Raw genomic sequence first — 13,753 nt, 5'->3', positions numbered from 1 at the left:
AGCGTTTCCCAAGGACTGAGGTAAGACTGACGGGCCTATAGTTGCCCGGGTCCTCTCTCTTCCCTTTTTTGAAGATGGGGACCACGCTGGCTACCTTCCAGTCATCCGGCACCTGGCCCGAGCACCACGAGCGCTCGTAAAGCCATGCCAAGGGCCCTGCAATAACCCCAGCTAGCTCCCTTCAACACCTCTGGGGTGGAGAGCATCTGGACCCACTGATTTGAGCAGGTCCAGCCCCTCCAGAAGCTCTCTAACCCGGTCCTCCCCAACCTGAGGTCTGGAGGCGTTCCCCTCGAGTCCGTCTGGCATCACGGTGGGGAAGTCCCAGTCCCTGCACAAGAAAACAGACAGTGAAGAATTGGTTAAACGAGGTCTGCTTTCTCCTCTGGAGCAACCACCAGATTGCCCAGAGGATCTTGCAGGGGCCCCACATTTCCCGGCGCTTTCTTCATCCTCCCTATATATTTGGAAAAGGACTTTTTGTTATCTTTGATCTTGGATGCTAGCCCTAGCTCTATGTCTGCCTTTAGCTTTCCTGATAGCCCCCCGCAGGCCCGAGCAGAGGAGGTATACTCCTCTTTGGAGACAGCACGCCCCTTCCACTGGGTGTACGCTGCCTTTTGGCAATCAGGCATTTCCATACACCCTTGGTGAGCCGGGGGGCTTTCGGGCACTCCTGCCCCCCTTGCTTCTTGTTGGGATGGTCACCCCTTGGGCCCTGGGTATCGTCTCCTCAAGGAACAACCACTCACCCTGGACACTGAGTTCCCTGCTCTCGGGAGCCCCAGCGCCTCTCCCACTAATCTCAACTGGTTGAAGTTGGCCCTCTTGAAGTCTAGGGCTACCGCCTTGCTGCAGGCCCTCGACACCCTGCGCTGGATGGTGAACTCCAGCAAGCGATGATCGCTATCGCCCAGGGGGTCGAGGACCCGGAGGCCCCTGACCAGGTCATTGCCTGTGGCCAGGACCAGGTCCCACAGGGCATTTACTCTGGTGGGACCGCACACCTCCTGGGTTAGGTGGAGGTCCTGTATCTCAGCTAGGAACCTCCTGGGACGGTCCGACCTGGCTGACCGCTCCTCCCAGGAGATGTCCGGGTAACTGAAGTCACCCATGACAACTACATCCCTTGCCTTATGTGCCTCTGCAAGCTGGCCCGAAAATTCCCGGTCCAGCTCCTCCCCTTGGCTGGGGGGTCTGTAGTAGAGCCAAATTTAAAGCTCGCCGTGCGAGATCAGCCAACCTGGAAGAGAGTGGGATGTTCGCTAGTCTTCTGTTGCAGTGGTTCTCAACCTTTATAGACTCAAGGCCCCCCTCACTACACTCAAGGCACCCCGCACTAGACTCAAGGCATGCCTTGGAAACATGCCAGCTCTTATTTTCACTCATTTTTTGACTACAGAAAAATAGGAAAGCAATTATTCTGCTGCAAAGAACTCACAAGCCCACAACATGGCAGGACATTTTTAATTCTGTGGATGCCTGTTTGAAATTTCTGGCATTAACCTGTGAATTGTGTGCGCACACCTAAGGCTGTGTGGTGCCTGTGACAGGATCTCAAGGCACCGTGTCTGAGAATTACCATTCTACTGCCAGGGTATGTCTACATGTGCAATTAATGTGAAGCAATACACTCCAGAGCTTATTGTTCTGGAGTTTATTGCTCCTGGGTGCACTGTTTGAATGCATGCCTGGGACTGCAGCACGCTGAGCCAGGTTGGAGCCGCCCCAGCTGGCAGGGGCCCTAGGGGTTTGGCGTGCCAGGTTGGGGCTCCTTTCACCTGGCTCAGCCTGCTGCGGAGGGCCTGGCTGGGGCACTGGTGTGTGCCAGCGTGGGGTAGCCAGCAGGCAGCTCCCGTACCAAAGCACCCTTATGCGCTGCTGTGGAATAAAAAGCTCTGCAGTAGGATAGTACCGGTCAGCTGCGGAGTTAATTAGTTTACTCCAGCCTAATAGGCATGGCACATGTAGATGCACAATGTTTACTCTGGAACTAATTAGTCTACTCTGCAGTAAATGTCTCATGTAGACGTGCCCACAGAAAGGCAGATTACACTGGTACAAATGTGCCTTGTGTTCACCCACCAACTGGTGCAGGCCAGGAGACCTCTAATGGGAATGACAGGTAGGTAGGAGGTAGAGGTAGTGCTACCCTTTCCTTTGTGTCAAGGTACAGTGCTTCTGCACGATATCAAGGAGCAAGTAGAGTATGTCGAGTACAGTGGCAGAGATCTCAGCATCATAGCCGAGGCAATAAGCCCCACCCGCACACTGCTCTTCTGCGTGGGTCAATAAATATGCTCCCTGAAGGAGCCAAACCACTTCTTGAGCATGCTGGAAACTCAGATCTGTGCTGGGGGCACTTCCACATTATCCTCGCACTTTCATTCCTGGGGTTGACATGCGTAGAAGAGAAGAGACCGTGCAGACAAATCCTAGGATACTCAGGATTTGGTACCTCGGTGTATCTCATCATAGAACCAAAGTTCAGGCCACTTGTAGTAATTAAGGATGCCTTAGCGGTAGAGCAGGAAGCATTAAGTCATGTCCAAATTAATATCCCATTATGTTCTCCCTACCTAAATCTTTTGAGCAGGTCTACATGGATAAGATAATCGCTTGCCAACCTGCAGTGTTTTATAGTGATACCGCGCCCTGTGTATAATCAGTCTGCTGCTGCCCAGAGGCAGTTTCACTGCAAAGATGGGTAAGCAGTAAGCACAGCTTTAACCTATGATTTATGGAAGCTGTCAAGTGTTTGAGATCCTCTGGGACAGAAGTATCAACTTGGTGCAGAGAGAGGTCTGGTGCTAAGTTTAACTGACTGGTTTAATGGAAACATGACCTCTGTCCCAATCCTCGAGTGTTTGGGAGCAGTCAAAGACATGGAGTAACATTGCATGTGGTCACTGGGTCCAGATGAGCAGAGCGTCATCTTACGGTTTTGGAGGGTTCCTTTCCCTTGCTGGAAGTGACCTGCTTTACTTCAGAGGTAGATGACTACCATATTTCTCCCCCATCATTTTTTCTGCATTAGCTTTCCTGAAGGTTTTCTTCAATGGCAATTTAAGCATTTTACCATTCATGTTCTCAAGGCTTTTCCCTACCTTGAGCGAGTGTCACAATTGACCAATGTTCAAATTGTGGGGGGGCATTAACAGTGCTGCTTAATTGGGCAGGCAGAGGAATATCATTTCTTTAATACTTTTTCAAAATTTTTCATAAAAATGACTATTTTTTCAGTTTTAGTGGCCAACAATAGTCAACCTAATTGGAATTGTCAGGATATGCCCTGTTGTTAATGAGATGCAGCACTAGCCATTTGAAGGCATGAGCATTTACCTTTTACATTGTAATTACAAAGAGGCATGCAACCTCCAGCATATGTAATCTTTACTACTAAGAAACTGGCACTTCTTTAATCTACACCCAGAGGAGGAGCAGGGACTAGAGCTGAAGGACAGGGTCTGGTAGCCATCACTTTTAGAAAGACCCCTCTGTTTTTCCCAGCCACATAGACTGTGGCGGGCCAGTAGGGGGTGCTTCGGCGTTGAGCCACCCACCTCACTGCGCCCGACCACTTTCCAGGCTCCGAGTGCCTCCCTGGGGCACCTTGCGTCCAGCTGACCCCCTTCCTGGACCACACTCGCTAGCCTGGGGGTAACGTAGCAGCCACCACCCCGAGAAGGGACTGTCTCTGCCCTGTGTCCTTGGGGAAACACAGGCCTAATAGTCCTACGGGTACTTGACCCAGTACAGGCACTTGGGGCACCTCCCCAAGTCGGGGGCCAAAAAAGGAAAGTCTTCCTTAGTCCGCAGGCCTAAGGGGCCTCTTGGGCATAATTAGACCCACCCCTCAATAAGTCTCCTACACCGGTCACAGAGGAGAACTTTATTGGTTACAGGGGTAGGGTGAAAATAGGGTACAAGATAGAGCAATATCATAGAAATCCCATAGATCAAACCAGTCTGGCTGAGGTAGCCTTTTGATCCCGCATCTGAGTTACTGCCAGCTTGATATCTACCCAGATCTCGAGTAGCTTACTCACACGCATCATCTTGAGGCTGGTGGAGATTTCCTCTGGAGGCAGGCCATTCCTCGCTCATGAGTTATGGGGGAGAGAGCCAGTTTCAGATGGTAGACTCCTCTCCAAGTCTGAGTCCCTGCATGGCTTCAGCCCCCTCCTCCTGGGCAGTCTTAGCTTATATAGCCCCTGTGACCTCATTCACCTGGTCCAGTGGAGGTCAGCTCTGGTTGGCTGTTGGCCAACCAATTTGAAATACATCACTAGTTGCTGGGCAGACTCTAGCCCCCCAGGTAGAAGCCCCTCACCCCGGTAGGTGATACCAGTCCCGTAGGCAGAGGGAGCAGGTTTCCCCCTCCCTCAGGACTGCATCCAGCTCAGGTTACCTTAAGAGATAGGGTAAAAGTGTGTCTTCTCTGCTGGGCCCATCCTAATCAAATTGTCACAGGGCAGAGATTCTGGGGAGAAACAAAGGTGGCTTCCTGCCACATAGCCAGCAACATACATGCATGTTTTGGTACAGATTTTCCCAAAAAGCTCACCTCCCATTGGCTGTCCAAATAATGGGCCAGAGTTTCTCAAGAGCCAAGTGCATGAGATATTGGGATCTTCTGAAAGTCTGGATATGCGTTTTAGATGGGAACAAAGCACCTGCACAAATTTCACCCATCATTCCCAATCTTAGCTCTATTAATGTCCGTTTGCATTATGCCAACGGGATATTTTGCCAGAGGTTGGACTCACAAGTGATCCCTCACAACCAGGGCACTGAAGCAAACTTAACAAAGTCCCTGCCTCAAACGCAGCCTGTACATGTGTTTGTAAGGAGACAAGGCCCTGGCTAGTTGGGGCTGGCCCTGCTTGGAGCAGGGGGTTGGACTAGATGTGACCTCTTGAGGTTCCTCCCAACCCTCCTTGTCTATGAGTCTGTGATATGAAATGTTTGAAAGGATATCATAGTAAAATCCGGTTTACACTAGAGGAAGACAAATAATTTTAATCTGCATGTTTAACCTAACTTGACTAGTCTCCATTGACCTTCACAGAAACATTCTCCACCCCCCCGCAAGTAAATGCAGCACTTTTTACACCAAACAAGTTTTCTGAGCCAAACCTATAGGGCATTAAAAATCAGGTTTAACAGAAGCTAAATTCAGCTGACAGCAGTATGGGCAGTTTCACAATCTCCCCGTTACACGGATGTTGGGAGACTTACTGCTTGTCAAGTGCATTGGGCTCTCCAGTCCTCATCTCCACGTCTCAAAAAGGATGCAGTAGAATTAGGGTCACCAAAAGGGTCAGGGGTATGGAGCAGTTGCCATACCAGGAGAGACTAAAAAGTCTAGTTTGGAAAGGAAAAGGCTTCAGGGGGAGGGATAGGATTAAGGTCTATAAAATTGTGAAGGGTGTGAACAAAGTGAACAGGGAACTGCTGTTCACCAAGACCCAGAGTACTAGAACTGGGGGGCGCCCACTGAAATGAGTAGGAGACAGGTTTAAAACTAACAAGAGAAAGTACTTTTTCCGACAGTGGGTGCAGCTACACGTGCGCTTTACTGTGGAGCTAATTTGCCCCATGGTAAAGCATCACCATCTACACGTGCGCTTCTATTAGGGTGCAGTAAATTAGTCAACTCCACTGTAGGATAGTACTGTCTAGGACAAGTACTATCCTATGGGGAAGTTATATTTAGTGTGCCTCAGTGCACATGGAGACAGCGACCAGGGCTGGCTGGGGCTGCCTGCCGGCTCGCCCCGCACTGTAGCACCCTCGTGCCCCAGCCAGGCCCTTGGTAGCACACTGAGCTGGGGCAGAGCAGCTCCAGGCTGGCAGACTGACCTCCCACGTCCCCTGCCAGCCAGAGCTGCTCGGCCTCGGTTCAATGTGCCTTGGTCCTGAGCACACACGTAAACGCTGGGCCCCAGAGGAATAAACTCTGATGCAAACTGCACCAGAGTTTATTGCTACGTGCTAATTGCATTTGTTGATGCACCCAGCATATAGTTAACCTGTAGACCTCATTGCCACAAGAATTTGCAGTATAACCAGGCAGGGTTTAACCAGGCAGATAGTATAACCAGGTTCTCAAAGGACTAGACAAATGCATGGACTGAGCTGGCATTTCTTTGGAGATAACAAAAAACTTCATTTTCCCCTAGATTAGCTTCCCTCGTTGGCTTGTTTTAGCAGTTCCCTTCCCCAACCTTTCCTCCCCTCCTCGGCTTGTTAGCATAATGACCAGCAAGGACAATGGTTATGTGGTTACATGGCCTGACGTTTGATCGGTGTCCACACCCTGGGGGCTTGTTTAGATCCAAAGGAAGGAGTATATCTAGAGAACCTGGATTAAGGACAGAGTGGCACTGAGCAGAGCACCAACTCCAAAGGAGAATTATGAATCATTTTCGCTCATGGGTGTGTGTATACTGGGGAGGGTGGGGGGTTGTAGCAGCTGCTGCAAGGTTCCCCCACTGTTGCATTGGTGTCAGCAAAGAGGCCTGCCATCATGGGGGGCATGGCAAGCAGTCTCAAAATACATTGCGAGTCTATGGCTTTTTCCAATCCAAGATCTCCACAAGGCTTTGCAAGCATGAATGGACTTGCACAGGATCCCCCTCTCACTTCCCCTCACAGGGAAATGCTGGATGGAGAACCACTGAAGTGACTTAGCAGAGCCCAGATGTTTGTCTGAACCATGAGAACCCCTCAAGGCTGCCCAGTTTGGGACAGAAACCCTTAGGTCAGATGTTTAAAGGTCACCAGTATGGCCCAGCTCTGGTCCTGTTAGATACGTGGCAGGCGCTACCTCCCTGGGGTATACGATTCATAGCAAGGGGATGCTGGAACCCAGGATCCAGGGATCCAGAAGCATTTGGAAATATGAAATCCAGCAGGCAGGATGTAATCCCAAAGCTCAGAGAATTTCAAGTGTGGGCGGGTTAATTCCCCCGGCCGGGGGAAATAAAATGACTCTGGCTTCATACCAGCGTACCCCTGTGTCTTGGAAATGTTGTCCCAATACCATGACGATGGATGTGGCATGACGATTCCTGCTCATCTGCGAATCACTTGGGCACACTGTTCAGGTCCCGAACCAGAGGGAGGGAGGGTATTAAATATCTAGTTTCCAAAGAGGTTAAGAGGATTACAGGGCTGGCTAGGCAGCCCCACCGCGAACACAACCGCCTTCCCTGCAGATCCCTCGGCCTGTTATAGTAAGCTCATTGGACGGCAGTTTGCAGGCCAGACAGGTTGTTGTTCAGCATCATAACCACAGGTCTGGGGATTTTCTGGCAGCAGTCATCGGCCCATTTGCATGAGCGTGGTTGCAATATCACCTGCTCAGCCAGGCAGCTCCACGCACCTGCCACCGGTTCCCTTCTTTAGCCACAACTCTCCAAATAAAGACCCATGTTGCACTGCCCCGTAGCTGAAATGCTGTAGAGACCTCCCCTACCCCAGGGCGAGGGGAGATTAACCTCTGATGTGTAGACCCCGGACGGACCCGAGATGGCTCTGGGTGTTCGTGTAATCGCTCGCTTCTGTCCTGAACGCTCATGTTGCCCAAAGCCTCTTAGGGGGTTATTAGTTCCCTACTTGCTTGAGGTCCTAGCAACCCTGACGCTCCCGTTGCCTTTGCCAGCTCCGCACCACGCTACTGATTTTCAGCTAGCAAAGAGCAGGGTCGGAGGACTCTTGCCCGCGCTGCTGAGCCGTTGCTGATAGGGTTTAGGCGGCGGAAACCCACTTTTCACGGAAAAGGCCGGCTGAAGGAGTCCGTGTCTTGTTCCTCTCCGCAGGTCTGCATCGTGGAGTGTGAAGGGAAGGTCTTCTCCAGCGGCACCTGGGAGCTTTGCAGCAAAGCGGCGGGGAAGGCCACGCTGCAGCTCCGTGCGGACAGCCTGGAGGAAGACGTTTACCAGCCCCTGGACACGGAGGACGGTGACCTGTTTGGAGGAGGCCTGAAGCACTACAGCGACCTTACCAACGTGGTGGACCTCAGCAAAGTGGAAGACGAGAAGAGGGTGTCCAAGGTGAGCGGCTTGATCCGCCAGCGGGAAGCAGACGACGGTGCCAGTGACGGGAGCGAGACCCAAGTGGGGGACTTCCCGGAGCAGCCCAAGGACATTTCCAAGAGGCTCGGTGACTTCCTGAGCGGAAAGTACAGTTACCGGCAGGTGCTGGAGCCCGCCGTGCGGGGGGTGCAGAAACGATACGGGGGCTTCATCGGGGTCAGGAAGTCAGCCCGGAAGTGGAACAACCAGAAGAGGTTTAGCGAGTTCCTGAAGCAGTACCTGGGCATGTCGCCACGCTCCAGTGAGTACGACGGTATCGGCAACGACCTGAATGAACAGAATGAGATCTAACCAGAAACTCTGCTTCCCCGCCACTGACCCATAGTGAATCGGTTTAGACCTGGCATGGCCAAAAAAGTCAACCCCGTTCCCTGACCCCAAGAGCCTCTCCTAGGGATGGTTAATCAGCTCACGCCTGCTGGATTCACTGCTGCTTAGAGTCAAGGAGAGACGGGTGGTTGTTTTTCAATCAGTTGATCTATTTATTAAGCCTAATATACTTGCATGGCACTTTTGCAGACAAATGCAAGACAACAGCTCCAGCCCTAAATTTAGGATCTAAGTTTACTAGAAGGGGGATTGACCTGGGAGGAAAGAGAGAAGCGGGGCCCAGACAAATGACAAAGTGCGCCGCTGTAATCACTGGCACAAAAAAATAGGGGACAATGTGAACCCTTACATTGGGTTAACTGGTGTTATGCAAATAAGGTCTATGGTAATCTGGTGTAGAGTTAGCCCTGCGAGAAGCAGAGGATGAATTACACGGATGCAATTGTCACCTGTCCACAGCTTACCGTGGGTAGCCATTCCCTCAAGGCAACCGGGCTGCTCCCCCACAGCCCGATGGCAAGGTACCATAACAGCATCCAAGAGCAGCTCTGCTGGGATTGCAGGTGTCCGTCCACTCCCGATCCCAGTGTTATTTATACAAATATGCAAAACCAGCGTAAGATACACAGGCAGAACTTTATCATTTGTCCAGACGCTCAGTTTGGGGGTTCTTATTCCAATTTCAGAGCAGATTACCAATATTTTGGTCCCTTATTCATAACTGGCCCCACTATTTTCCTAGAGCCCCATTAACTACAGAGCCTACAAACATAGGCACCAGGGCCTAGGACTTGCAAGGCTATTATTATGGGTACCCATCACCACAAAGGCAAAGCCAGTGGAAGGCCTCACCACTATCTCATGTCCCAGCACAAGTACAATTTCTAGATGAATAGGAGTGAGTTGTGGAAACCAGTCATGTCTCCAATCTGGGCTTTTGCCTTTAAATTCAATGCCTTTTCAAACTGAACAGCTCTTCTGCTGTTTCCAGTTTGAAGGAATGAACTGGGGAGGATTGTTTAAATTGCCTTTTAAATGCCAGTCATCCTAGTTAAAGGTGCATCCATTGAGGCTAACGAACTGCAAAACCTGGACAGCACGGGGAAGCAGGCGTGCCGGTGTTACAGCTGCCATCTTGGCTGACACGCCGGGACACCTCCTGAATTAAGATCACGAGCCCTTGCAGCTGAGCTAGAGGGGCAGGGTCACTTGCCGGGGCCGTCGCATGCTCACTGCCTCAACAGACGCGTGTAAAGGATGTCACATGCATGTCACTGGGTAATGCCCACACGGTCCTGTATCATCAGGGACTAGCCATGCCCCTAAAACAGGGCTCGTACCCTGGACTGGTCAAGGATTTCGTATAGTTAAAACTTTGATCAGTGTTGCAACCACAGCCTCAGTCTTAACCGCTAGACCCGTAAGGCAGACCTTGTGCTCCATCAGGAAGCCAGAGAAATCCTAGAGAAATCTCCCCTCGTCACCAGAGCCAGGTTCAATTTTTCAATGGATAGTAAATTCGCCGAAAAAACCCCCAAGTTTTGGCTGAAAAAGGGGGAGAATTTTTGAAAGCAACAAAACTTTTCATTCCGGCCCTCTCAGAGCATCCCAGAATGTCTTACACCGCTGCAAATTTTGTAAGTGCCAAAATAGTTCATTGTTTGGCATTTCTTAAAAACGAAACTTTGACTTATTGCAAAATGGCATTTTTCACTGAAAGGTTCGTGGAGTGAAAAAAGGGTTTTCAAAAAAAGAGTGAAATAACCTACAAACAAACCATTTATTTTTGTCTCGGGCCAAACAAGACATTTCAGGTTAACTAAAACCAATCTTGCCACTGCCCCCACCCTCAAATTTTCAGATTCAGTTCATTTTATATCTTTTTTCCTCCCAGTTTGGGGTTTAAACCCCGAAGCTTGCTCATCTAGTTCACTCCACTACCCTCCTGTCTGCTGCTCTCCCTCCTCGCTGGCAGTTGCAGAGTGCCCCAAAGCCAACTTTTGTCTCTGTAATGAAGGCTGCAGGACCACTGAGGAGATGTTCATTAAACACCGGCCACTGCTGGAGAGGAAAAAAGGGGCCTTTTTTTGTGGCACTTTGGTTCCTGTGGCAGTTACGTAGCCTAGGGCCATTATCCGTAGGTCCGAGAAATGATGTGCTGTGCTCCCGTGCAGGATACCGCTTCTCCCGGTGCCGCCGGCACGCCCGTGAAAGTGTGCCAGCCCGCTCGTATCGAATGCCAAAAAGCACGCTGTCTGGTGGACGCCCCGTGCCAGGCTCAGGCACTCGGCCGTCGCACGGTTAGTGGCTCCGCAGTGGCGTTCTTTTGGGCATTTGGCCCGTGCAAAATGGGAGTGAGCGGATGGGGCGTGTTTTCACGACAGCACGGCGGCGTAGACATGCTCTCAGGCGCAGCCGTCTGAGCCCCTGAAGGTTAGCTTTTAGCCAGGGTCTCACTCCAGTGGAAATACGATGGGTCCCCCTTTGCAAGGCTCATCGGGTTTGATCCTCGGGGCGCCCTTGTCATCAAGCTGTGCTGAAAGGTTTTTAAATCCCAGCAGTTCTCTTCCGCTGACGGGCTGCTTGGTGCAACGCAAGATTTCAGGGCGAATATGGGAGCTCCTCATAGCTGGGTGTCAAAGAGCTGGGGTAGGACAGAGGGAGGGAAACCCATCCCAACAGACCCAGCCGAAAGAGAGAACTGCCGCATCTAAAACTAGTTAGCCAGCACTCAGAGACCAGGGCCTGAGCACCCCTCACCCCAAGAGCTGGCTTTTATAGTCCAGGATTGATTTCATAGACATTTGGACTGGAAGGGACCCCGGAGGATCAATGAGTCCAGCCCTCCTAACCCCTGAGACCCTCTAGGCTTAGCTGATCAATGTCTGGAGGAAGATGGCATGGCTATTGCTTGTCCCCAACCTGCTAAAGAGGACTCCAGTCCCCAGAGCTGCTGGTCCAGCACCAAACTTGCTGTCTAATGCAGTGAACTGAACAGCTTTGGCCATCCCCGAGACGCATTTCCCTGCAAAAAATCATGTTGAAATACATGGACTCTCCATGAGAACCTTGCTAAAGTTTGTCCTTGTCAAAAGCCCCCGGAGAAAAATCCCTTATCTCCATCCATGTGGCCTCCATCTCAGTTTGATGGAGCCCAGGTTGCTTCAGCCTCTTGGGAGTATCTCTCTCCCACATCCACAGCGATTGCAAGACCGTGGCCAAGAAACACAATCCTCCTCCTCGTTCTTGCTTCACACGCGCCGCTTGCGGCACCGCGCCCCGTGGTCACTACCCGAGCAGTGCCGGACACGCTCCAGGAGCAGCCTTGACCCAAAAGCGGCTCCGCCTTGTTTTCAGAAAGTGGTGCACGCAGGCCGGGAGCAAGCGGGCCAGGCTCGTTCCTGGGCCTCGGCCGCCTGGCAGCTCTGCGTGCTCAGAAACCACTTTGCTCGCGACTGCAAGGCAGCCACCTCTGTGGCAGAGCACGAACGCCATTTACCAGGCCGCGGCTACGGTTTAAGACAGGAAGGGAAGAAAGCAGGATCCAGCTGCAACGGGACTACGATTTAACGGGGCAGGACACTGCGGGTAACGTGTCTGAAAAGAGGAGATTTTAGACACTTAAAATCTGATCGGGCGCTGAAAGTCTCCAAGTAGATTTGGAGGGGGGTGGCGGGGCAGTTGCTGAAATCTGAACAGGAAGGATTGTGTTTGGGCTTGCACACCGCTAAAGAAACCATGCCAAGCTGTTTTAGGACAAGATCCAGGTGCTCCCTCTAGAGAGGATAGCAGAAAATAATGTTTAAATGCTGTTACTGCTGTGGCCTCCATGTCTCTAATAGATGCTGATTCTACTTCCAGCTCGGCCACTGACTCACTGCAAGACCACGGGCAAGTAACTTCCCCTCGCTGTGCCTCACTGTCCCCATCTGTGAAATGAAGGCAATGATCCTACTTCCCCTTGTGACTTTGTAGAGTGCCCTGAGCTCCTTGGACAAAAAAGTGCCATCACAGTGCAGTGCTGTCATCTCCCTGTCCAAGAATATTTTGGGGTGCGAGGCTCTGAATCCTTAACCCAACTGGCTGTGTGCTGCCAGGAGAGGCCTGGCTAGGAGATCAATGTTGCTGTGAATAACCGTGGATGTATTAAAAAAAAAAAATGTAAGCAAAACTAAAGGCCCTGCTCTGCTACCGCGACGTGGGGGATAATGCCTTCCTGCATGAGAGGGCACACGGAAATCAGCAGGGCTGTGTCTGGAGGAAGGTCCTGCTTAGTACAGATGAAGGCATTAAAATTTGCTGCTAGAGTAACTACAGTCTTTTTTAGTGCCTGCGCTGCTCTAGCACATTGTACCCCAGGGGCTCTTTGCAAACAAGGATGAATTACATCTCCCATCACTCCTGTGCTGTAATCCACCGTGCTGCAGATAGGGGAGTTGAGACCCAGAGCAGTGACGTGACCGCCCCGCGCCAGCAGGAGTGCTGGGAATAGATATCCTGACTGCCGACCCCCTGCTTAAATCCCAAAGCCCGTCTCCATCCAGAGACCCCACCCGCTCGGGTCCCCAGATGCGGTCCTGTTCACATCCCAGTAGCAAAGGTGGGTGGGTCCTCCTCCTCCTCACCACTTCTGGGGACTTAGCCGCAAGGTTAAAATAGAGGCGTGCTACAAAAGCAGGCATCAAAACCCTCTTTCAGGAACTGGGGGCATAGGCTGGCACTTGGATGCCGACAGGTGAATAAGATCTGGCCCGATCTCGTCCTTGCCATGAATGTGGGGGGTCTGTTTCCAATTCGATTCTTTATTGGCACCACAAGGCAGACCAAGGTTGCCAACGTTAACGCCGGCCCATTATTAAGAGGCTGGGTCAAGAAGCAGCAGAGAAAGCTGGGCTCCACTGACGACCTTCCTTGAGGAGTCTGGGGTTGACTTCTTTGTTCAGCGATACAACGGTGTCTGTGTTTTTGTTCTGTCTCTTTCCCATGGCATGTACCTTGTCCTAGCTGCTGTCTCAGTGCTGTCACATTCGAGGGTGTATTTTTGTAACTCCCAGGACCACAGAGCCGTGCCTGCCGCTCTGCCCCGTCCTGCCTAATTTGCAGATGAAAGCATGACCAATAAATGACAACCCTGGGTCTGACTGCGCCACTGCCGTTACCGTTTGTACAAATGACGAGACAAAGGACCTGTTCTTTTTAATTGTTTCATACAACTCTTTCTCCATTAAACTTGTACATAGCAAAATGATTAATAAATTAGTTTACTATTTCTACTGTAGCATTGTGATTGGCACACAATCACTGGGCAACACCTGTAATCT

The 13,753-nt window shown here is 51.2% G+C and overlaps 1 protein-coding gene across 2 annotated transcripts in view; it reads left to right on the top strand.

Moving 5' to 3' along the window:
* PNOC (prepronociceptin) overlaps window positions 1-12,384 on the top strand; it is a 34,211-nt gene extending 21,827 nt beyond the window's left edge. For both annotated transcript variants that reach the window (XM_090024569.1, XM_090024483.1), the window contains exon 3: window positions 7,827-12,384. In XM_090024569.1, coding sequence (XP_089880695.1) covers window positions 7,827-8,393 — 567 coding nt within the window. In that variant the 3' untranslated portion in view covers window positions 8,394-12,384. The remainder of the gene's footprint in view (window positions 1-7,826) is intronic.
* The last annotated feature ends 1,369 nt before the right edge of the window (window positions 12,385-13,753 follow it).

Source organism: Crocodylus siamensis, chromosome 1, assembly GCF_052110815.1.
Source record: "Crocodylus siamensis isolate JL-2025a chromosome 1, ASM5211081v1, whole genome shotgun sequence".
In the NCBI taxonomy this organism is placed as follows: Eukaryota; Metazoa; Chordata; order Crocodylia; family Crocodylidae; genus Crocodylus; species Crocodylus siamensis.
Note: the sequence above shows the minus strand (reverse complement) of the source record. Positions and strands in the feature narration are given on the sequence as shown.